Genomic DNA, 21,045 nt, shown 5'->3' with positions numbered 1-21,045 from the left:
ATACGGGCAGTATTGAATGCACATTCGCAAGCGGCTGGCAAGGAAAAATGCGCAGGGCTCTACATGGCTGCTCACGACGTCAGCACGTCGACGCCATGGCTGGTGACCACCAGCGTGTGCTCGTACTGCGCCGACCGCCCGCCGTCCTGTGTCGCAATCGTCCACCCGTCCGGCCACATCACGCCAGTCGCCACCCCTTGGCACACAATCGGCTCAATTGTAAACGCCATGCCGGGCTCCATTGTGCCGGGCTCCTCATTCCAGTGATGGTAGATGAGCGGGTTCTGGTGGAACTCGCGGCCCACGCCATGGCCCGTCAACTCTTGCGAGACCGTGTACCCGAGCGGCTCTACCAGCGAGCTGATGGTCTCGCCGATAGATGCGAACCGCACACCCGGACCACATGCCTGGATTGCCAGGTCCAAGGACTCCTTTGTTATGTCCATCAGGTCTCTGCCTTGCTTGTCGACGGTGCCGACGCTGAACATGGCCGAGTTGTCGCCGTGGAAGCCATCCTTGTACACGGTCACATCAAGGTTTATAAAGTCGCCGTCCTGCAGTGGCCGCGTGTCGGGGATGCCGTGCGCAATAACGTTGTTTACGCTGGTGCAGATGGCTTTCGGAAACCCCATGTAGTTGAGACACGACGGATATGCGCCTTGAGAGATGATGTACTCGTGTACTCTCCTGTCAATCTCCTCGGTCGTCACGCCCGGCTTCACCAGGCTGCCGCCCAGCCTGAGTGCGTCGCGTGCAATCACCGATGCATGCCGGAGTCTCTCGATCTCGACTGCACTGAGGATCGGGATCTTGTATGGCCACGCGGGTGGAGTGCCAGTTGCTGCGTACTGAGGCCGCGGGATCTGCTCTGGCACGCTGTCGAACGAGGGCTCCTTTGGCGCGGGCTTGGTCTTGAGCAGCGAGGCAGGCACCAGGCGGCTGTACTTTCCAAACCTTTGCACTGACTGTTTTGACGACAGCGACGACGCCAGGGAGCGTAGGCTGTGCCGTGGCTGGTGCGCTGTTGCCGAGGTTGTGAACGAGCGTGCCAAGTGTCTGAATGGACCAGAAGCCGACATTTTGAGATAGCAAGTACGTGTTGAGATAGCAAGTACGTGTTAGAAGAGAAAAGGGGTGCAGCAGGGGCAAGCCAGCGATAAGGTCGACAGACAGCTGCGCTCAGCAACAGCTGTTTTTTTTTTTTTGGCTCAGAACTCTGCAATTCCCGCAATTTGATTTTCCATTCCAGCCATGACACACAAGCACAGCCAGGACCTCGACTCACAGCTCCTGCAGGTCCTTGACGGTGTGGCCGAGTATCAGCAGCTGCAGCAGTCGGCTGGCGTGACGCTGCGCAAGGCCTGGTTCGATCTGGCCCAGGCCCGGCGGTCTGCCGGCTACCGGTGGATCTCGCCCGACCAGTACAGCGGCAACATGCGGGCCACTGCCACAGTAGATCCCGAGACCATGCAGATAGTCCGCGGCGTGCCAGTTCCAGAGGAGAGTGAGGCAGAGTCGGAGTCTGAAACCAGCAAGCCAAAAAGCAAGAGCAGCAAGTACACGGACCCGCTGCACTGGTTCGGCATGCTGGTCCCGCCCTCCCTGCGCGACTCGCAGAGGGGCTTCCAGCTTTCGCTCGACAAGCTTGTGGAGCTGGCACAGCTCCAGCGTCACGTGATGGAGGGCCAGCGCAGGCTGGCTTCGGCGCAAAATTAAGGTCAAGGCATCCAGCTCACTGCCAGCACATACTTCTCCCCCGTCTCTGTATTCGTTGATACCTTTCTTGCTCTTAGCCGAAATTGACGAAACGAGCTTTTACAATTCGATATCCTGTACAGAATGGCCGACAGCCACTTCAGCACGCATGCGGCAGGAAGAGTGCGTGAAATTGGTCAGGAACTGCATGACCTCGAATCGCATATACTGTATACGTCGCCGCTGTCGCACACCACACACACACGGATGGCACACAGGCAAAGCCGCTCGGTGGTGTGCTGGCCTCACTGCTGACCAGCCCATCGCATGGGCTCTCGCTGCTTTGGACGAAAGAGGACGACATCACACCTAAGGCAACTCAGCACACGGCTATTTGACGCACAGACCGAGGCACTCGTGCGCGGCATGGTCTGGCTGTCATGGGCCGACTGCCATAGCCTCCTCGAGATATTCCGCCACTTTGAGTACGTGGACAGTCGCGGCCAGCCAACATCGCTGGTCGACGGATATGCGTCGCGGCTGACGGGTGGCGAGCGCAAAGCGCCAGAGACTGGCACGGGTAAATGGTGGTGGAGGTGGGGTGGCAGTAGCGAGAATGATGATGGTGATGAGGAAGGTGCAGTGAGACGCGCTGCATGGGACCTGGTCTCGAGCGTGTTCGCTAGGGCCACGGCGCTGCAGATTACGGCCGAAGCAGAGGAGGTGTCGGAGAGCGACGCGCAGGCGGTGCTGACGTGGTTCCCGCGGCTCGAGTACCTAGACATCCAGGGCATCCCGCGCAATGCGCTGCTGTTCTGGGAGACGTGGCTGCCGGAGCGCGCGTCGTGTCTTGTTGTGCGGTACGCCGGTGTTGATCTAGTGAACCTGCTTGATATCAGCGCGGAGGCGAAGCAAAAGTGGCAGCATTTGGTGCTGCTGGACTTGTCGGGAAGCCCGGGCATCAACCTAGCTCCGTTCAAAGAGCTGCTGGCACCTCAGCTGCCGCAGTTAGAGCGCCTGTCGCTGGCATCATGCGAACTGACGCAGATCCCGGGCACGCTCGCAAAACTCTACAAGCTGAGCTGGCTCGACTTGCATGGCAATGCAATTGACAACACCAGCGATATATCGCTCCGACTGGGAAATATCCGCCGCCTAAACCTGTCAGCAAACCGCTTGTCTAGCCTGGCAGGGATGCAGCGGCTGTGGGCGCTCGAGCAGCTTGATATATCCGACAACCTTATTGAGAATTGGGAAGCGGTCGCTGTGATGCGCAATTTGCCCTCGCTGCGGGCGCTGAGTGTAGCAGGAAACCCGTTTGCCACCCAAGACAGTAGCTACCGCGCAAGAATATTTGCTGCATTCGACCATCGTGATATCGGGTTGCTGCTGGACGATGCACCTGCCCAGCGTCAGTGAGCGCAAGGAGATGGCAACCGATCCCACGGCTGGCAACAGGCCATTCTGCTAGTACGGTGAGGGCATCTGAAGCGCCGGTGACCAAGGGGCGGCGACCCAAGGTTGCGCTGATCGAGGAGTCACCTGAAGGCGATGCCGAGCCTGATTCAGGCAATCAGGAACTCGTTACAGAACCGCCGGTCGACGAGATCCTGAGGTCATTGGAGAAGACGCCTCGCGTTCTGCGAGCCTCTGAGCTGCAGGCTGCCACGGTATCGTCATCCCGACGACGAAGCCATGTCACGGAGTCGTTGCTGAACTCGCCAGTAGCCCGCAGCATCCACGTCAAAGCGCAAGCAGCGCCGCCGGACCACGCTTGGCAATGGCCTACCTGCAAACAACATTTCTGATATCGGCGGCTTCGGTCAATCAGTACCGGCCAGGTACTCGCAGCGGCCCACCAGCCCAGTCCCAAGTGTCAGCGGCGCAAGCGTCCGCACCGGGTCGATAATGCGTGATCCTGAGCGCTACCGGCGCAGAGTTGAGATGATGCGTGCAGAAGCCGGGTCTTCGTGGCTGCGTGCGTTTGCTGAGCTGCAGGCCAGCTCGTCGGTAGTGCCACAGAGCCCGATCCTCGAGGAGGACCAGCAGTCGAGTGAATCTGCCGATGCTTTGTCCAAGGCTAGCGTCGAGGCATCGCCCGAAGTCGGTGTGGACATCGAGGTCGCTGAGCGGTCTGCAACGGCGTCACCGGACACACAGCTACCAAGCTTCTTGTTCCCACGCAAGCGCGGTGCCAAGAAGAAGGATATTGCGAGGCTGCCGCACTATACCGACCAGAAGAGGCCAGAGGAAGCCGAGGTCCTGAGCCCCGAGGATGTAGTTAGTGCCGCTCTGGATGCTGCTGGCAAAGGAATGCAGCCACTAGAGGCCTGCAACGGCGCAGGAAATGGAGGCTTATTCGGAGAGTGCGTCGTCGCGTGAGGTGCCAGTTGAAGAGGAGGCTGTGAGTGAGATCCAGATGCTGCTTCGTGGAGAAGGGGTTCGGACAGCTATCAGTAGCGTCAGCGTATCGGACTACAGGATCGCACCTGTCGCTGAATCGGCGCCAGCAGAGTTGACAGATGCTGCAGGCAGCAGTATTGTCCAGCGCTCACCAGCGGTTGTATGCACACTATACTTTACGCAAGATGATGTTGTCGAGGTTGCCGGTATGCATGGGACCGGTCTCCCTGATGCTGTATCTGGTGAGAGCGCAGATAGCAAGCGCATCATTTCAAAGAACCCATTATCGTCAATCACTCGTGTTGGACGAGTCAGCAGAGTAATTCGCACTGAACGCAAGGCTGAGCGGTTTCGGCACGCCTGTCTGGACCGACTACTGCGTTGAATCCACCGACGATGACGCAAAGCTATTCATGCAGCTGTCAGCTGCTGCTGACGCAAACAACGAAGCCGGCCTTTCTGAGAACGTCTTTAAACAAGCCGAGTGCCTGCGGTGCAATTGGCGTGGATATATCGACAGCGAGCGCGAGATCTTCGATATGCTGCAAAGTGAAATGACTGTAGTTAAGCCCACAGGCGAGTTGCAATGCCCGAGCTGCAAGCGCAGCTACCTGCGTGAATTCTATGCGGCTGACGAGCAGAACCTTGACGAGCCGATCCTCTGTGTCGCTCGAAAATCAAAAGGGACGACGGCATTTGGAAGCAGCCCTTCATGGCTCGTCGTAACCGCAGCAACTCAGCGTCGAAGCAAGCGGAGCAGGAAAGACATGCCGAGAAGGCTCGGCGGGCTCGCCACGACGAACACCGGAGACAGGCTTTGGAAGCCCTGGCACTTGATCTGCAGATACTAGGCGATGCTGCTACCGACGGCTTCCTGCCGTTCGCCAAGGTCACCAATGCAATCAGCCTGTTTCTGCAGCTCAGCGTATTTGAGGCCGACGGCGAGCGCCTGATGCAGTGGGTCCCGGCCGGCCTGGTCCGCCAGATCCGGCCCCTGGTCCCGACTGCTTCGGCTACTAACCGTCGGCAGAGCAGCGGCACCAGCAAGCAGGGGACCGGGAAATGGGGGCTCTCGTCGCTGCTGGGTACTGCACAGACAGCCGACGAGGGCAAGGCAGAGGAGGAGGCATTTGCTGCGGTGGAGAACAAGCGGGCATTTATCATTGAGCGTGGGTGGAAGGCCAGTGCTATGCTGGCACCCGAGTTGTCTGAGCAGGCCGTGTATTTGGCGCTGAGCTCGCATGCTGTCTATGTGTTTTCACCTACCTGGCACGCGCTGCAGGATGTGTCAGCAGCAGCAAGAGCCGAGATCGACTTGCAGCCCGAGCAGCACCTGGGTCCTTCTGTTTTCGATCCCGCTCACCTCCCTGGGCCGGATCGACATTGGCCCGAACCGACAGTATCTGGCGCTCCACTCGTCGTTACTCTCGCTAGACAAGTCTGGCGAACAGTGGTCGAGAAGGGAGCTTAGCCAGCTGCTCAGCACTACCCACCCGGCGTATCCGACGCTAGGGTACTCGCAGCTGTTGCCAAGCGAAGCCAAGGACTCAGTCGCGGCTATGAAATGCAAGGTGGCAGCACACCAGCAGCGGTTCTCGCTGTTCGTTGATGGACTGCGTCTCTTCATGTGTGTTTATGATCCGTGACCGCCTGTCGTGCTCGGATCTGCTGGACAGCCTGGTAGAGATCGGATACGAGACACGGGCACTCGACTCGCGTGCTGGCGAAGGCAGCGGCCGGCTGCGCGGAATCAACCACGATGTCGAGTGGGCCATGCACCATCTTGTCCAGCAGGTGTTCCTGCGCCCATCGACATTCGACCCGCTCGACGAGGCGCCGCTGGTGGGTGGTGACGAAGGCAGGTCGATAAATTCCGTAACCTGACAGGCTGATCCGCGATGACCATACTGCTGCGCTGAGAGAACTGCATAGCGAGCTGCTGCACACAAAGAGTGGGCGGGTTCCCGGAGCCATTGTCGACAGTGCAAGCGGCGACAATGTCATCGTTGACAAGGTCACGTACGAGTTCCTCAAACTCTATTTCTGCGTTGGACTTGCATCTCCCACAGGGATTGCGCCGGTCTCGCTCGTGGGCTCGCCGCAGTTCCTGTATCTAGTCCGCGAGCGTGTTGACGTGTGGCCACCGCCCGCCCCCGATCTGCGCGCACTGTACCGCAAATGGCAGCGGGTAGCACCGCCCACCATCGTCACGTCTGACCCCTGACACATACGACCCTAAGGCACTGGAAGAGGAGCTGCGCCAGCGGTCCAATGCGCCGAGCTCGGCCAGCTCCAAGCCGACGTCAGCTCGATCTGGCACGGAGGAACAGGAGGACGAGGAGACTGAAGAGGAGATCGATAACAGTAAGCTTGTAGCGCAGCTGATGTCGACAGAGGTCAACCAGTACGACCGTGTCCAGCACGCACGCCCTATCGTCGATCTGCGCCGGGTGGCATTGCTGTCGCGGCCCATTGCGGTGTTGCCAAAACTGCAAGCACCACCGCAGGCGTCTTCTGAGAACCTTGTGCAGCTGGACACATTTGGGTGCACAGGTACCAGCTGGCGCGCAATGCTGCGGATAGAGTTTGCCACGGCGGAGGGCGCAGAGCCGGGCTGGAATGTATGGTTTGGGACCAGGGCGAGCGCGCAAGAGTGCGTCGAGTCGCTGCAGGTGCTGGCCAAGAGCGTCGGTGCTGACGCGGACTTTTGCGAGCTCTGACGATCCGCGCTGCCTCTCAGCTGTGCTGCTTCAAGTGTGTGAAAGTTCGGTCTGCTGTTGGGTCGTTCTCTTCTTTCCGTTTATCCTAAAAAACATTTTCTGTGAAGATGGTTGACCCTACTTTTGCTAGTCTCGCGTTTCCCGGAACTGCAGAGCGACCATGTGCACCCGCTTATCGGCGGCGAGGCCAAAGCACGGCTGGTGGCGCGGCTCCATGAGCTCGGAACTACGCAGGCGTACCGGATGCTTGGGAGCATTCTGAAGCGCGACCCAGACGATGTGCCACAGGACGAGTTTTGGGCGCACACAAGGCAGGGCGTGGCCAGTGGACAGAGCGTGTGGGAAAGCGACGTCGATTTCATTGTGGCCCTGACCACGTTCCCTGGTCTTGGCTCGTCAGTGATGACGGAGGTTCGCGTGGCCATCAACAGCTGCGAGGAGGCAAGTGGCGAGACCATCGCGGCATTAACAGTGTTCTTCAATGATTTCCGGGTCTTGAGCCCCGAGCCCGTGTTTGTCATGGGAATTGACGAGTATCTGTACAGAGGGCTGCCGCTCACGTGCGAGGATGAGAGCATATGCGACGGGTACTCGATGGGCATTGAGGAATGGCGTAGGGCTGAGCCGCCCGGTCCCGTTCGATCAGTCGCCGGCTGCCCAGGAACTGGGACTGGAGTTGTCGCAGATGACTGCGGACGATTTGGAGGTCGTTGAAGAGAGCAGCAAAATCAAGTACCCACGCGAATATCTCGAGTACCTTCTCCCGTGCTCTGTGTGTATTCGGACGCAAGTCAGACCAGCAGATTGTTGCGTGGGGCATGGCACACCGCGACTACCAGCTTGGGCTCATGTTCACCGATCGACGCATACCGACGCAAGGGGCTGGCAAAGCGCATACTATTTGCACTCGGTGACTGCATCGTCGATACGTTCATGGAACGGATGCGGATCACCGACGGTCCATTCACGTTGAGCTTGGCCATTGAAGCGTATAACGAGCAGTCGCGCAGACTATTTGGCGGGGTTGGGTTCGTGCCAACTTCGCGGATCATGTGGGGAGTAATGTAGAGTAGACTGGAATATATTAGTTGTTCTCCACATATGTCGTGTTGCCCAGCTTGTCGATGACCATGCGGTAGAGGCCCTGCCGCACCAGCTCGGCCATCTTACGATCCTCGTCGTCTTCGTCGCTGACTTCTGGCTCCTCCTCTTCACTCTCCTCCTCATCGCTGATCCTCATCGTCAGACGGAACCACGTCGTTAACGCCATGGCGGCTGGAGTTTGGGTTGGCTGTCATCAGCTCGTCGTCTGTGTCCTCCTCACTGTCAATGCCGGCGCCAATGTCCGCATAGTCATTGACCTTTGACCTCTCCCTCTGCTCGTTCTCCTTGTCGATCATCGCAATCCAGTCGTTCTGCACTTTCAGCACCTCTTCGTTCGTATCGCATGCTGCGTACCGTTTCAGCAGCTCGGCGTTCAGCTCCTTGAATGCGTGGCCCCACTTGAACCGCTCCATCAGCAGGTCGCCGACCTCATCCCACCCGACAATGTAGAATGCTGCAGCCAGGGCCTCGACACAGTTCAGGCGCCACGGCTTGCCGTAGTTCACCGGGTTGGCAGCAACCAGGTATGGCAGCAGCCGGTTGTTGTGCGCCTTGATCCGGCTGAACGGGACCTCATCGACGCGTGCCCACGAGCAGTCGATCATGGCCGCGCCGTGCTGCTGCATTATCGGCAGATCGGCCTTCGACACCACCTGCGTGCCCTCGGGGCTCATCACAATGCCCTTGAACACCTGCGTGAGCTTGAACACCTCCACCAAGCCCATGCGGGCGAGCTTGCGGCCCGAGCAGCGCTTCGGATCGCAGTGGTCAAAGTCCCACATGCCGAGTGGCACGGGCGCTTTGATCGCGGGTGTCTCAGGGGCCTCGTCTGCAGGCGCGCTGTAGCCGGCCATCCGCCGGTCGCGCTTGTGGTTGTGGTGTGAGGCCTTGGAGTGGAACGAGCCCTTGCCTTTGCCGCCTGCCATGGGTATGTGTCAATGCGCTAATTGGAATGTGGGGAATTGGGAAAACTGTCGAAAGGTAAAACTCTGCCGCGGCTCGAGACCCAGACTTTTGCTGTCTTGTCTGCCGAGCCGAGCTGGGGAGTGCCTGGCCAGAACGGCTCGCCCACTGGTTGTGCTCAGCCGCTTGGCACAGGCTCTCCGCCGTTAGCTCACTTCTTATTCTGCACCTTGGCATTTTCCTTCAACACGCGCTACCTCGACAGTTTCCCTTAAGCAATGAGCACCGGGTCGCCATACTACCCCATCGCAGGCCTGACGCCCGATGCATTGTCGCCGCGGAAAGAAATTTGCAACTACTTTTCAAACTACCCTCTCTACTCCCTCGCATGGTCGCGGCGAGAAGACCGCAACAGAATGTTCCGCATGGCGCTGGGTACGTTTCTGGAAGAGTCCACCAACAAGCTGCAGGTTATCCAGCTTTCGCCACACCACGACACGACGCCAGCAAACGACACGCCCGGACTTTGGGCTCATAGCCGAGGCAGCGGTCGACTACCCGGTGACAAAAATACTCTGGCATCCGGTCAAGACTGGGTACTCATCGGACCTGCTGGCCACCACCGGCGACATGCTTGCGGATTTGGGAGTGCGAACAGACGGCAGAGCCCGCAGAGCTCGGTCTGTATAGATCGAATTTGAAGTTGCGCGCGAAGCTGACGACGCGCGCTGACTATGCTGCACCAATTACATCGTTCGACTGGAACAGCATAGACCCAACGGCTCATTATTACCTCGAGCGTCGATACTACGTGCACAGTGTGGGATATTGAGACGAACCAGGCGAAAACGCAGCTGATTGCCCACGACAGGGAGGTCTTTGACGTGGGCTTTGTTGCAGGCAGCCAGGACGTTTTTGCATCAGCGGGTGCCGACGGGTCGATTCGCATGTTTGATTTGCGGTCGCTCGAGCACTCGACGATTTTGTTTGAGGCACCGTCCACCACCGCACAGTCAGCAGCGGATCCCAGTAACTACAGCAGCACTGCTCGGATCACGTCATTCACACCGCCGCTGCTGCGCCTTAGCTGCAATGCTGTGGACCCGAATTATATTGCGACGTTTGCCTTGGATGCCCACCAGGTCAGCATCCTGGACGTGCGGTTCCCTGGATCCCCTGTAATCCAGCTTATTGGCCACCAGGCACCCATCCACTCTGTCGCATGGAATCCCGGGTCCTCCAGCCAGCTCTGCTCGGCAGGCGCTGACTCACGCGTTCTAGTGTGGGACATGCGCCAGGCGCTGGCAACGCGGCAGCACCAGCAGCGACAGGCGGCGGTGGCTCAGGCGCAGGCCAAGCAAATGACACGGCTCGGCAGGCAAAGACGAGTACGACGAGTCAATGTCGCCCGGGGCGGTGCAGGCAGTCGCTCAGGCTGCGGCGGTGCAGGCTGCGACACAGCAGCCGACAAACGCTGCGCCGTCGCTCACATATGCAGCACGCCTGCCTGTCAATTCGCTGGCGTGGCACCAAAACTCGGCCGAGTGGGTCTCCATTGCATTTGGTAATACTGTGCAGACGCTGCGACTTTAAAGCCTAAAATGCTGGGTTCGGTTGCTTTTATATTGAATGGCCTGTGTTGGTGTAATGACATGTAGCTTAATCATATTGGCAGGACATATAGAGCCTCATAGCCTAGGCGAGCGAATGATTTGGGAGCTGGAGCTGCATCAGTCCTCCTTTCGTTCAATTCAAACACTAGACCCGCCAAATTGATATAAACTCACTTGCTGGACGGGATCTTGGTCGCGATGCATGGAGCTAATGTGGAGGATACTAGCCAGAACTGCTCCAATCTTCGATTACCAGCTACCCACTCCATACCAGCAGGTGGATGCGGATTGTTGAAAGACGTTTCAGCAAGCCAAGGCGTGAAGGGTCTATCGCGCTGCTCTTGCCAGGTACCGCTTGACTGGGCAGGCAGCAGAATAGGATGGATGGATGGTGCCTTCACACTGACTGGAGGCTGATTCAAAAAGGAATTAATCTACTCCTATGACGAGGAGCGCGAGAGCAGCCGCGTTGTTGGACTTGCAAACTCAAAGGAAAGATACAAGTGGATAGGGGCTATTTTGTGAACTGCAGAATTGCGTCGGATGGAGAAGGACATTGCACACTTGCCTGAGAGATGCACATATGGATATGTTTCCGGAGGTGTTCCTTAGGAACAACTCGTTTGAAACATATGTTGACATGGCATACAAGAAACTGCTCCAGTAGCAGTGTTTCTGAAGCACCACGTCCCACTTAGAGCAGCAGCCTCCGTCGATTATGCCGATTGCACAGAGTATCAGACAATCGTGCTCTGGCCGCTGAATCCGCAGTCGGGCTAGTGGTGATTTTGCTCTTAAAGCGCAACACTGAAAATACTGCTGTCATCGTTTCTCTTTTCCACAACCTAAACAATTGCAATAATTTTTCTTCACGCCTCGTTTTAAATGAGCCAGCGAAATTCAGGATCAGTCAGTAATGAGCTGGAGGACCTGAGTAACCTGGGTGTGCAGGTCATAGACCAGGCAGTGCTGGAGCGCACGGTCCATGACCAGGCAAGCCGCGACATGATCGAGCGCGGCATCGATACTGAGCAGAAGCGCCTGGCTAAACTTGACGCAGCCCTTGCCAGACGGCGTCAGATGCTGGCAAAAGCTCACGAGACCATGGGCAAGAGCTCCCGGCCAACAGCACGTTACGCCAGCGCCAGCAGCCGTGCTGAACGGCTTGAGGAAGAAATCGACCAGCTGACCGACGACCGGAACCAGGTGGTCGAGCGACTGGCACAGGCGCAGGCACGGCTTTCAAGCATGCCGGACACAGCAAGTTCTGTCGATGCCAACGCCAACCATTGCATCGATGATAGTGCCCCAGCGGCGCGCTGCTGCTAAGGCCATGGATGCTGCCAAGTCAGACGATGAGGACTCGGTGGGCGCCAATAGCGAGCAGGATAGCCAGGAGGTGACCAGGAATGTGTCGACGGGGGACGACAGTGACGCAAGCTATCATGAGGAGGGCAATGATCTCTCTGACGGCCCCGACAGCAATGCGGATATGAGCGGCGGCGTGACCAGCCGTAGGCGGTCCCCAAATGTACAGCTGACAGGGTCAACACGGCTTGGAGTGCATGACTTTGACGACGGCAACGAACATGCCTACCAGGAGCGCGTTCATGCATGGTGTGTCGCCCGGTGGCACGAGCGCTGCGAGCTGGGTGACAGCGCCGATGTGACTGAGGGTAGTGACCCAGACAATATGTGGGTAGCCGACGATGGAGCTAGGATTCCGAGGACTGCGTTGGCCCAGGAGCCGTTTCTGCCGGACCCCGGGACCACAGACCACTTGATCAAGGCGCATGGACGCGGGAAGCCACCTCTGGCAGTCCCGATGCAGATATGGAGCCGTCTGCTCGAGTACCAGAAAGCAGCGCTGAAGTGGATGTACGTACTGCATGAGCAGAATGCAGGAGGAATTCTGGGCGACGAGATGGGTCTAGGCAAGACCGTACAGGTTGCTGGGTTCCTGGCATCGATGTATCACTCCAAACTGTTGGCCCGGCCAAGCATCGTTGTTTGCCCGGCCACACTGATGCGCCAATGGGTGCGTGAATTCCACGCGTGGTGGCCGACGCTGCGCGTTGTCATCTTGCACGGAACCGGCTATGCAATGCAGGCTGGCAACTCGGGTATGCCCGGCGAAGACGGTCTTGACGAGCGATTGGACTTGTCGAGTGAGCTGACACCGCAAGAGGAGGTGAGCATCTGGGAGGACTCGCGAGCTAGCGGTATCCACATAAGTGCAAGCGAAAGTAGACCAGCTGACCACAACGCATGGAGTTCGGCAGCAGGCTACAGCAGTGCCGATGAGTACGAATACGACGCGTATGGATCGCGCATTCGTCGCAAGCGCCAGATCCGCGGGTTACCCCGGTTCAGTAAGAAGCAAAAAGTGGCCAAGCGCAATCCGATATCGAGTAGGGCATCGCGTGAGAGCCGCAGGCGCGCCGAGCAACTGGTGGAGCGGGTGCACAGCAAGGGCCACATCATTGTAGTAACGTATTCCGGGTTGCAGGTATACCAGGACGCGCTGCTAACACGCAAATGGGGATATGCGGTGCTTGATGAGGGCCATATGATCCGCAATCCGGATGCCGAAGTGACGCTGGCATGCAAGCGGCTCGATACGCGGCACCGGATCCTAGTAACTGGCACGCCGATCCAGAATAACCTGACCGAGCTGTGGTCGCTGTTTGACTTCATTTTCCCTGGTCGCCTCGGCACTTTGCCAGTGTTTAACAACCAGTTTGCGGTGCCAATCACCGTCGGTGGATATGCCAGCGCAAACAGCCTACAGGTGCGCGCTGGGTACCGCTGTGCGTGCATTCTGCGTGACCTGATTGACCCGTACCTACTGCGCCGCATGAAGGCAGATGTCGCGCAGGATCTGCCACAGAAATCCGAACAGGTTTTGTTCTGCCGCCTGACTCCAATGCAGCGAGCTGCGTACACATCGTTCCTGCGCAGCAACGATATGGAAAAGATCCTTTCAGGAAAGCTGCAAATGCTGTTTGGTGTCGACGTTGCTCGCAAGATCTGCGACCATCCAGATCTGCTCCTGCTGTCAACCCTGTCAACTGCAGCGTCAACACATAACGAGGCACGGCTGAAAGAAAGAGATAGCAACGATAGCGATGTGGACTACGAGGCAGCAGCAGCGGGCATCCTGCCAGCTGACTATGGCGACTACCAGAAGAGCGGCAAGCTGTCGATTGTGCGCGCGCTACTAGATATGTGGCAGCCCCAGGGGCACAAGGTGCTTGTTTTCTCGCAGACCCGGCAAATGCTGGACATTATCGAGCGGATGCTGCGACAGATGCCAGCATGTGTGTTCCGGCGCATGGATGGCTCGACACCCGTGCAGAACCGCGCTGCGCTGGTCGACGAGTTCAACACCAACCCAGACATTTTTGTGTTTTTGCTAACTACCAAGGTCGGCGGCCTGGGCGTTAATCTAACCGGCGCTGACCGTGTCATCCTGTACTCGCCCGACTGGAATCCAAGCAGCGATATGCAGGCGCGCGAGCGTGCGTGGCGGCTGGGTCAGACTCGCGATGTGGCCATATATAGACTCATGACTGCTGGTACGATCGAGGAGAAGATCTATAACCGCCAGATCTACAAGCAGTTCTTGTCAAACAAAATCCTGTCGGATCCGAACCAGAAGCGCTTTTTCCAGGCGCAAAGCCTGCGCGACTTGTTTTCGCTATCAGGTTTCGATACTGGCGAAGAGGTCGTGGCTGGTGCCAATGCCAGTGCCGAGACACGGTTTGGTAGGTGCACCGATTCGACAGCTGACGACCAGAGACAGCAGGCTGACATGGGTTGTGGGGCCACTGAGACTGCTCGCATGTTTGCCAATGCACAGCTGCTCCCAAAGCCTGACGATGCGGATGACGCTAGTATGCCTGCAGATATCGTAAGAGATTGGCGGTGTTGTGCGGCTGGAGCCCTACCGGCCAGTACGAGATGAAGATGGCAGCAGTGCTGAAGTCAGTGATGCCGCAGGACCCAGCAACCGACGAGATCACAAACCAAATACCAACGCAGACAGCCCTGGGAAGTTATTCACAGGCAATGGACTGGAAGAGGAGGACCGGGTTCTCCAAAGCCTGTTCAAGATGTCTGGTATGCACAGCGCTCTGAAGCATGATGCAATCATCAATGGCAAAGACGTTGATGTAAACTATGAGCGTATTGAAGCCGAGGCCGAGCGTGTCGCCAGCGGCGCGCGCACAGCGCTGCAGGAATCTCGCAAGGCGCGGCGCCAGCTCGATATCAGCGTTCCGACATGGACAGGAAGCTCAGGCGAAGCAGGTATGCCTGGCGGCAAGCAGCGGTTTGGTACTAAAGTGAATCCCAATCTGGTTGCGCCCCCGCCCAGTGTCATCATGAGCAATGAGCTGCCCGACGAGTTCAAATTCAAGGGCCTGCAAGCCCTGGGCGGATCACGGCCCCGCAACCTGCCGCCCGCGACATCGGTAATCAGCGACAGCCTTGTGCAGAACGCCGTAACCATGGTGCGCACGGCAAAAATCGGCCGTGCATTGCCCGCTGGTCGCGCTGTATCATCGCTGAGCCTCCACCATAGCACCGCTGAGCGGAAATTGCACCAGTCCGCTAGCACGTCTGGTCCCCCCTCACGTTTTGGCAGCCACAGCACCTCGGGCATGTATGGCGGAACAGCACCATCTACGTCATCCAACCTCTTGGCTAATTTGCGCGCCAGATCCGACGGTATACCTGCAAAGAAAACCGGAGCTGAGCTTGCTCGAGTACCAACTCGCCAGGTCACGCCACTGGCGCGGCGCTCTGCACATGAGTCCGCAGCCAGATCACCTGGCTCCCGCGCGGCAGTGCACACAAACAATGGGTGGCCCGGAATCCAGTCGAGCGCCAGCCGCATGGTGCGTAAAGACACAAGCACCAGGAGCAGAGTAATGACTGAGCAGGAGCAGTCGGTTGTTGAGGCAATCCGCACGGCACTGGAGGATGCCTGGAGGCGAGATGGGCAGTCGGGAGCTGATTGGGCGGTTTGAGAGACAGATGCCTGAGGGCAGTACCGCCAGACTCAAGGAACTAGCCACGAGGGTTGCTGACTTGGTGTCGCGTCAGCCGCAGGGAGCGAGGCACACAGGGATTGGGCGTGTTGTGCACAAGGTCTGGGTCCTCAGGGAGAAATGTGCCGATGAGGGGCGGTGAGCCGATTCACATTCACATCAACCCTTTGTCACATTGTCAAGCCGTGGCCACTACGCCAATACATTCCGTAGGCTCTAATTGCAAGGACAAACTGCTCTGTTCGCTGATGTCTCGCCAAAAATGGCACATGGCACTTTGTTTATCTGTAGAGCGTTGAGGATGGAAACTTTGGAGCTGGAGCGCATGGCAGAGATCTGCTCCGGTAGAAGCATGCGCTGTGTCCGCATTGGACGCAGGAAGATGGATGCATCCCAATGTCGCCTAATTGCGATAATTACCTGCAACTGTTCCGAGGCCACACAGCACTGTATATTGTGCACGCACGAAGAAATCAAGAGAGCGGTTCCGGCATTTGGGTGGCTCCGTAGAGCAAGATAATACCAACCACGCACAGCATGAAGGATTGTCAGTCCGAGCTGGCACACCCGCGGCACCCGCAGTGCACGCACTCGACGGTGCGCCCTTCCTCGAGCTTTGCCTTGGGAACGCGGCAGATGCAGGCGGTTCCGTAATTTGTATCACGCGGCTGAATGCACTGCAAACAGCACAGCTTTTCGAATCCCTGTTTCCTCCATTTGGCAATCAGGTTGCCGTCGGCGTAGTTGCGCTTGAGGCAGTAGTCGTAGAGCTTGCGCGAAATCGCCTTGCGTATGTAGAACAAGTCGTAGATGTACCGCGACCGCTGGTGGTGGATGCGCATCACAGACCACGTCGACTCGACCCGCCGCTTTCCGGTTGAAGTCTCGTTCTCGGCTATAATTTAGGAGCTCTGACAAATGCTTAGCTTAGAATCTTGCCAAAAATAGAGAGACCCTGTCAATATTGCCTCCGGCCGGGACAGGGGTTCGGCGAATAAAGAGGGACCCCCTCTGGCGGAAGAAGAACGGTGCTGCGGGTTGCAAATTTTTGCACCGCCTGTCTGCGGCAAATGAGCACATGGCTCGGAGGCGGGGTGGATGAGGAGGGGAAGTGGGAGCATTTGGCTACGACGCTGGGAAAAAACGGCCCATTCAAAAAATAAGATGAAGCCGCACAACAACCAATGCTGCATGTGTACCAACTCGAGTTCCTGGCATATGATCTGGACTCGGACAAAAAAGATCGCAATTAGCCAGAAATGCACAATGGCAGGCACAGAAACGGGATGGTGGTATTGCCAGCTGATGGAGGCGGGATACGGCACTCGTAGGAGTGGCCGCTGTCCAAATGATTCGTCTCTTTGCTTTACAAGGCTGCACACAGCAGACGTCGAGGGCCGCGTGTAGAGATGGCACAGGGCTAGAAGGCAATGCGGGATCCATCTCTTGTAGCAAAACTTGTGACGAGTGCAAATAAAACTGTGCGACAATCGGCGCAGCCAAATTGGAAATGCTTCCCGGGACGTGTGACGCTTGGACAGACACTCCAATTCAGCTCAATGAACATGCTGCGAGCTGATCTTTTGCCGCCCACAGCAGCAAATTACACACTGCATATTTCGCCTCCAAGATATGCCAGCATGGGATTCGATGAAGTATACATCCACAGCGAGGTGCCTTTGCCGAGAGAGGGGCACCTGCACTGAATTTATGCAGCTCCAGCACCATTGTACTGAGCAGCATTGCATTGATGCCGCCAGAGTAATTCTCTCGCGGCCAGAGAAACGGTATGGAATTGGTCAGCATGCGGGCTGGGTCTGGGCAGAACCGAGCCAGGAGCCAAGATAAGAATCGGGATCTCGCACAGCTTCTCGGGGATATCGACAAAAGCCTGTCGTTTCCAAATGCCCACAGTCATGGCTCCATGCCTGTATCGGCAAAGAGGAAGTTGGGGCGCCTCCACCCCGGACTCGAGAGACATAGAAAGAAAGCGGGTTTGATTCAGGTCCAACCGGCAGGGCATAGCGGGTTGCGGAGTAAGGCAACAAGGGGCAGCACATCCACACATGCTAGAAAGCGCACCCACACATACAAGGCTATTTGTTCAATAAGGATCCAGGTTGACAACTGGCCCCTCCCCCTCCTACCCCTTCCGGGAAGTTTGAGCCCATGTGACCCCTACCATGCACGCACTGTCAGCGGTTTTGGTCCTGGCCGGCATAAATGCAGTCAGCAGGTCCCGGTAGCCATGGCAGGGGGAATCAGCGGTTTATGTCAAAACTATCGCACAGCTATCATATCGTGGAAATTGCGATAGTTTTTCCAGCGTGAACAGGTGTGATCCACATGCACACACATGTTCAAGGCTGTGTATCAGCGACTTACCGTCACGCATCTTTTGCTCGAACTCTAGCAGCGTTGGCTCGATTTCGTCCCAGCCTGAGGGAGGCGGCTTTGTACGTGACGTCTTAATTTTCGGCATGAGCAGTGTACGGGCGTGTCACTCTGCGGCTTTTCTATTCGACAAGTGCTGCGCTAGGAAAATGCACCAAGTTACAAAAGCTGGTGAGTAGAAATAGGGAAAGTTCACTGGAAAAGGACTCAGGAGCTGCGCAGATCCCACATTCACCGCCCAGCCTATATAACACGTGTTTCCAAGCGTGTGTTTTGGGAGACCCCGTGTGTATTATTTCTTGAATAGTAAATCACCTTCCCCTTGGCACATTCTTCAGCGCAGCCTGATGCCTGCCTTGAACAGCAGCAATGCTGGCGTCAGAAATAGCAATGTGTAAACGACCAGGATCGTATACGCCTTGGCAGTCCCGCATAGCAGCGTCTCGAAGAAAATGTTGGTGGCTCCGGTGAGCAGATTCGCGACTAGGAACGTTGTCAGGCTGTTTTTGTTGATGGCCTCAAGCAGCAACGGCACATCGTAGCCCTTGGGCCGTCCACTCCGCATCAGCAGTGGTGGCAGCTTCGAGTCGATATCCTCCTCGATGATCAAAAATACCCAGAGCATTGCTGTGTTGAATGCAGCAACCCACAGGCAATACGGTGCATTGGCGAAGCGCCGTGACACCTCAATGCCACAGACAAACCATACCAACACAAAACTAATGGCTGCTGTGACCCAGGATGCCAGCACAGCAATGATGCGCATCCGTCGGTTCTCCAGGGTTGACGCATCAGGTAGCACCTCCTTGCCTAAGCTCATACCCATCAGGAACATGGCCAGGTACCCGATGAATGAAAAGATGCCCTCGCGGTTCGCTGCGACCAGGCCGTCTTCACGGTCCGCACCCTCGAGCCATTTGCCAAATCCGGTCAGACTGATTGCACCCTGGTACAGCACCAGCAGTGCCATCGAGGTGACGCGCAGATCGTCGTACACATACAGGCCAAGCGGCACAAAGATCGGGAGAAATCCGAGCGTGAAGAAGAAGTTCCAGTGCGTGCCGTACTCGGACACATGCTTCTGGTATTCAGCAGATTCAGTCATGATGTAGCGGATAAAGCCCAGTGCCAGGATTGGAAATGCTGTCCATAGCCCAGCCTTGAGCTGGTGCGCCAGCGATGTCTTGACGACCTTGTCTTTGACATGTCGCGGCAAGAACGGCTTGGCACCCACAACACCAGCCGAGAACACGAACGACCCAACACCCAAGTCCATGACCGACGTTCCATTTGTCTCAACCTTGGCGAACTTTAGCGGGAACACCCAGAAGTCGACTGCCAGGATGCAGAAACACGTCATCAACATCATCTCCCCGCGGTAAATGCTCAGATAGGGCTTGGCCGTGACTCTGCCAGGCACATAGCTCTTGTCGAACTCCACTGCCCGCGGGTCAGGAGCCCACTTGTCGTGACGGCGTGGCGCGCTTGGGACCTGCCACCGAAAATACACACCGGCTGCAATCAGCGACAGGATCACCAGCACTGTGTGCTGCCCAGTAAAGGCTAGGAATGTTGGTACCAAGAATATAACCAGCTCAAACACCAGGTGTACTATGCTGCGCCCTGTAAAGCTCACAGGGTTACGGTGGTACTCGGCTGCGGTCTTGCACTTCCAGCACCAGTATGACAGGGCCAGTGTTGAGACCACAACGTGGATCTCGGTCATGCTGCTGCCTTCCAAACCCGACACGCGACTTTCTTTGAACTTCTTTGACGTATAGTCGTCCATGATATCCGATGGCAATTGCATTCAAGTGTGTTCAAATGCGTAAAATGAAAAAGGCGGAAAGAGGTCCTAGCTGTTCACAGCCAGGGCCCGACGCCCAATGCATCGGCAATTAGCCACAGGATCCGCTGATGCCAAAATATGGTACACGGTTTCATATCATGGTGTGAAGCCGATTTGTGACAGGATGATTTTTTCCATGTTGACAACAAATATACGGGAAACATATCTAGTAATACTAGTCGGCATCTACTCGCTCTTCTTCTCGGCATACGCCTCGGCCCAAGACTTCTTGACCATCGGCTTGAGGTCGACCTTGTCCTACAAAAGAAAATAGCAAGGCTTTCAGCGCTTATTTGCCATTGGGCAGGAAACCCTCCCCCTTTTGCATGGCACGATTCAGCTGACCTACCTGAGTAGCAGAGGCAAAGTAGAAGGTCAGTGCTGGGACGACCAGCCCGAATGTCACCAGTGCGGGAGCAGTGCGCCGGGTGAATTTGAAGTACCGGTGCGTGTTGTTCCTCATCCACACCCACTCCTCAATAGCGGGGTCCTTCAGAAGCGTCTCGTGTCCGTGTGCGCCCATGTCTGAATTGTGAAATAGCTGCGTTAATACAGGGCTTAGAAAATAGCTGAATTGGGGTGAGCTGAATTGGAAAAGGCCTCGAAAGCAGTCTCTGGCGTGCAATTGCCCAGCAATTCAAGGTTTGGGAGAATGGAAAGGCTGTCGAGATCGAGAGATGATAAGGCTGATCATCGCGTGATCGCGTGATTAGCTGTCTTTGCGGAAAGAGGTAGGCTTATACATGCATGAATCGGACTTTTATTCAATGAGTGCGGTACCGAGTGCACGCCTCTACTGCACTCCCCCACTGCCAGTTTAGCCGTTGGTGATGGGGAGCACTCGTCGCTTGGCCCCTCAACTGTGCCTCTCGGTCCTATGCTAGCACCATGTCGCACTGCCAATAGTTACATCTACTCGTGCACCAAGTGAGACTGTATTGTCGCCTTGTTGCAGTGTTGGGCAAATGCCGAAATATTCTAGAAGACTGCCCCCCAGCTTATGTTGCTTAAGTTTCAATACCACAAAAGCGAGCCCTTAGACCTTGTACCCCTTGTAGACAATGGCATGTTTTTTGCGGCAACCTCAATCACAAACACAACATTGGAGTCATATCGGAACTCACCCGCAAACAGAATGAAGTCCACCACCTTTTCTTACATTAGACACCCTTTCGAATGCTGGAGCAGGTTCCATAGAACTGTACTAGGATTTGAACCTAGCGTGTTAGAGAATCTGTTCCGTTTACTCCCTCACTTTGTTTAATGCCACTAAGCGGATTGGGTGACGAATTGGCATCCCGACTGCCATT

The 21,045-nt window shown here is 56.7% G+C and overlaps 9 protein-coding genes across 9 annotated transcripts; 4 read left to right on the top strand and 5 right to left on the bottom strand.

Moving 5' to 3' along the window:
- Positions 1-71: 71 nt before the first annotated feature.
- Positions 72-1,079, bottom strand: DL89DRAFT_274266 (methionine aminopeptidase, merops subfamily M24; the record flags this gene model as incomplete). The annotated part of the gene is made up of 2 exons (XM_040889166.1): positions 72-876; positions 967-1,079. 2 exons carry the CDS (start codon positions 1,077-1,079, stop codon positions 72-74), a joined length of 918 nt encoding a protein of 305 aa, XP_040745529.1.
- A 172-nt stretch (positions 1,080-1,251) lies between these two features.
- DL89DRAFT_291339 (uncharacterized protein) lies at positions 1,252-1,716 on the top strand (the record flags this gene model as incomplete). Its single annotated transcript, XM_040890183.1, has 1 exon — positions 1,252-1,716. The coding sequence occupies one exon, from the start codon at positions 1,252-1,254 to the stop codon at positions 1,714-1,716; it is 465 nt and encodes a 154-aa protein (XP_040745528.1).
- Positions 1,717-1,839: 123 nt separating this feature from the next.
- On the top strand, positions 1,840-7,791 carry DL89DRAFT_291338 (uncharacterized protein; the record flags this gene model as incomplete). Its single annotated transcript, XM_040890182.1, has 15 exons — positions 1,840-1,940; positions 2,070-3,106; positions 3,187-3,419; positions 3,445-3,972; positions 4,040-4,386; positions 4,445-4,763; positions 4,802-5,385; positions 5,420-5,725; positions 5,775-5,960; positions 6,019-6,304; positions 6,339-6,785; positions 6,972-7,454; positions 7,495-7,590; positions 7,619-7,668; positions 7,710-7,791. 15 exons carry the CDS (start codon positions 1,840-1,842, stop codon positions 7,789-7,791), a joined length of 5,085 nt encoding a protein of 1,694 aa, XP_040745527.1.
- A 250-nt stretch (positions 7,792-8,041) lies between these two features.
- DL89DRAFT_221151 (DUF367-domain-containing protein) lies at positions 8,042-8,776 on the bottom strand (the record flags this gene model as incomplete). Its single annotated transcript, XM_040884497.1, has 1 exon — positions 8,042-8,776. One exon carries the CDS (start codon positions 8,774-8,776, stop codon positions 8,042-8,044), a length of 735 nt encoding a protein of 244 aa, XP_040745526.1.
- Positions 8,777-9,103: 327 nt separating this feature from the next.
- DL89DRAFT_274264 (WD40 repeat-like protein) lies at positions 9,104-10,418 on the top strand (the record flags this gene model as incomplete). The annotated part of the gene is given in 5 exon segments (XM_040889165.1): positions 9,104-9,295; positions 9,333-9,473; positions 9,529-9,625; positions 9,645-10,105; positions 10,290-10,418. 5 exon segments carry the CDS (start codon positions 9,104-9,106, stop codon positions 10,416-10,418), a joined length of 1,020 nt encoding a protein of 339 aa, XP_040745525.1.
- A 1,512-nt stretch (positions 10,419-11,930) lies between these two features.
- On the top strand, positions 11,931-14,793 carry DL89DRAFT_221487 (uncharacterized protein; the record flags this gene model as incomplete). Its single annotated transcript, XM_040884521.1, has 5 exons — positions 11,931-12,104; positions 12,183-12,606; positions 12,826-13,495; positions 13,565-14,256; positions 14,483-14,793. Coding segments are annotated over 5 exons (2,271 nt in total), but the record flags the coding sequence as incomplete, so codon positions are not given.
- Positions 14,794-16,026: 1,233 nt separating this feature from the next.
- DL89DRAFT_108005 (putative G10 protein) lies at positions 16,027-18,102 on the bottom strand. The gene is made up of 2 exons (XM_040883069.1): positions 17,878-18,102; positions 16,027-16,387 (listed from the first exon to the last, which is right to left on the bottom strand). Exons 1-2 carry the CDS (start codon positions 17,972-17,974, stop codon positions 16,041-16,043), a joined length of 444 nt encoding a protein of 147 aa, XP_040745523.1. The 5' UTR covers positions 17,975-18,102; the 3' UTR covers positions 16,027-16,040.
- Positions 18,103-18,220: 118 nt separating this feature from the next.
- DL89DRAFT_255785 (GWT1-domain-containing protein) lies at positions 18,221-19,675 on the bottom strand (the record flags this gene model as incomplete). The annotated part of the gene is made up of 1 exon (XM_040885386.1): positions 18,221-19,675. One exon carries the CDS (start codon positions 19,673-19,675, stop codon positions 18,221-18,223), a length of 1,455 nt encoding a protein of 484 aa, XP_040745522.1.
- Positions 19,676-19,921: 246 nt separating this feature from the next.
- Positions 19,922-20,258, bottom strand: DL89DRAFT_321213 (uncharacterized protein; the record flags this gene model as incomplete). The annotated part of the gene is made up of 2 exons (XM_040891268.1): positions 19,922-19,993; positions 20,085-20,258. The coding sequence occupies 2 exons, from the start codon at positions 20,256-20,258 to the stop codon at positions 19,922-19,924; spliced, it is 246 nt and encodes an 81-aa protein (XP_040745521.1).
- Between the last annotated feature and the right edge of the window lie 787 nt (positions 20,259-21,045).

The sequence above is a fragment of the Linderina pennispora genome, assembly GCF_002104995.1.
Source record: "Linderina pennispora strain ATCC 12442 chromosome Unknown DL89scaffold_3, whole genome shotgun sequence".
In the NCBI taxonomy this organism is placed as follows: domain Eukaryota; kingdom Fungi; phylum Kickxellomycota; class Kickxellomycetes; order Kickxellales; family Kickxellaceae; genus Linderina; species Linderina pennispora.
The sequence above is the reverse complement of the archived record's forward strand: the minus strand, read 5'-3'. Positions and strand labels throughout refer to the sequence as shown.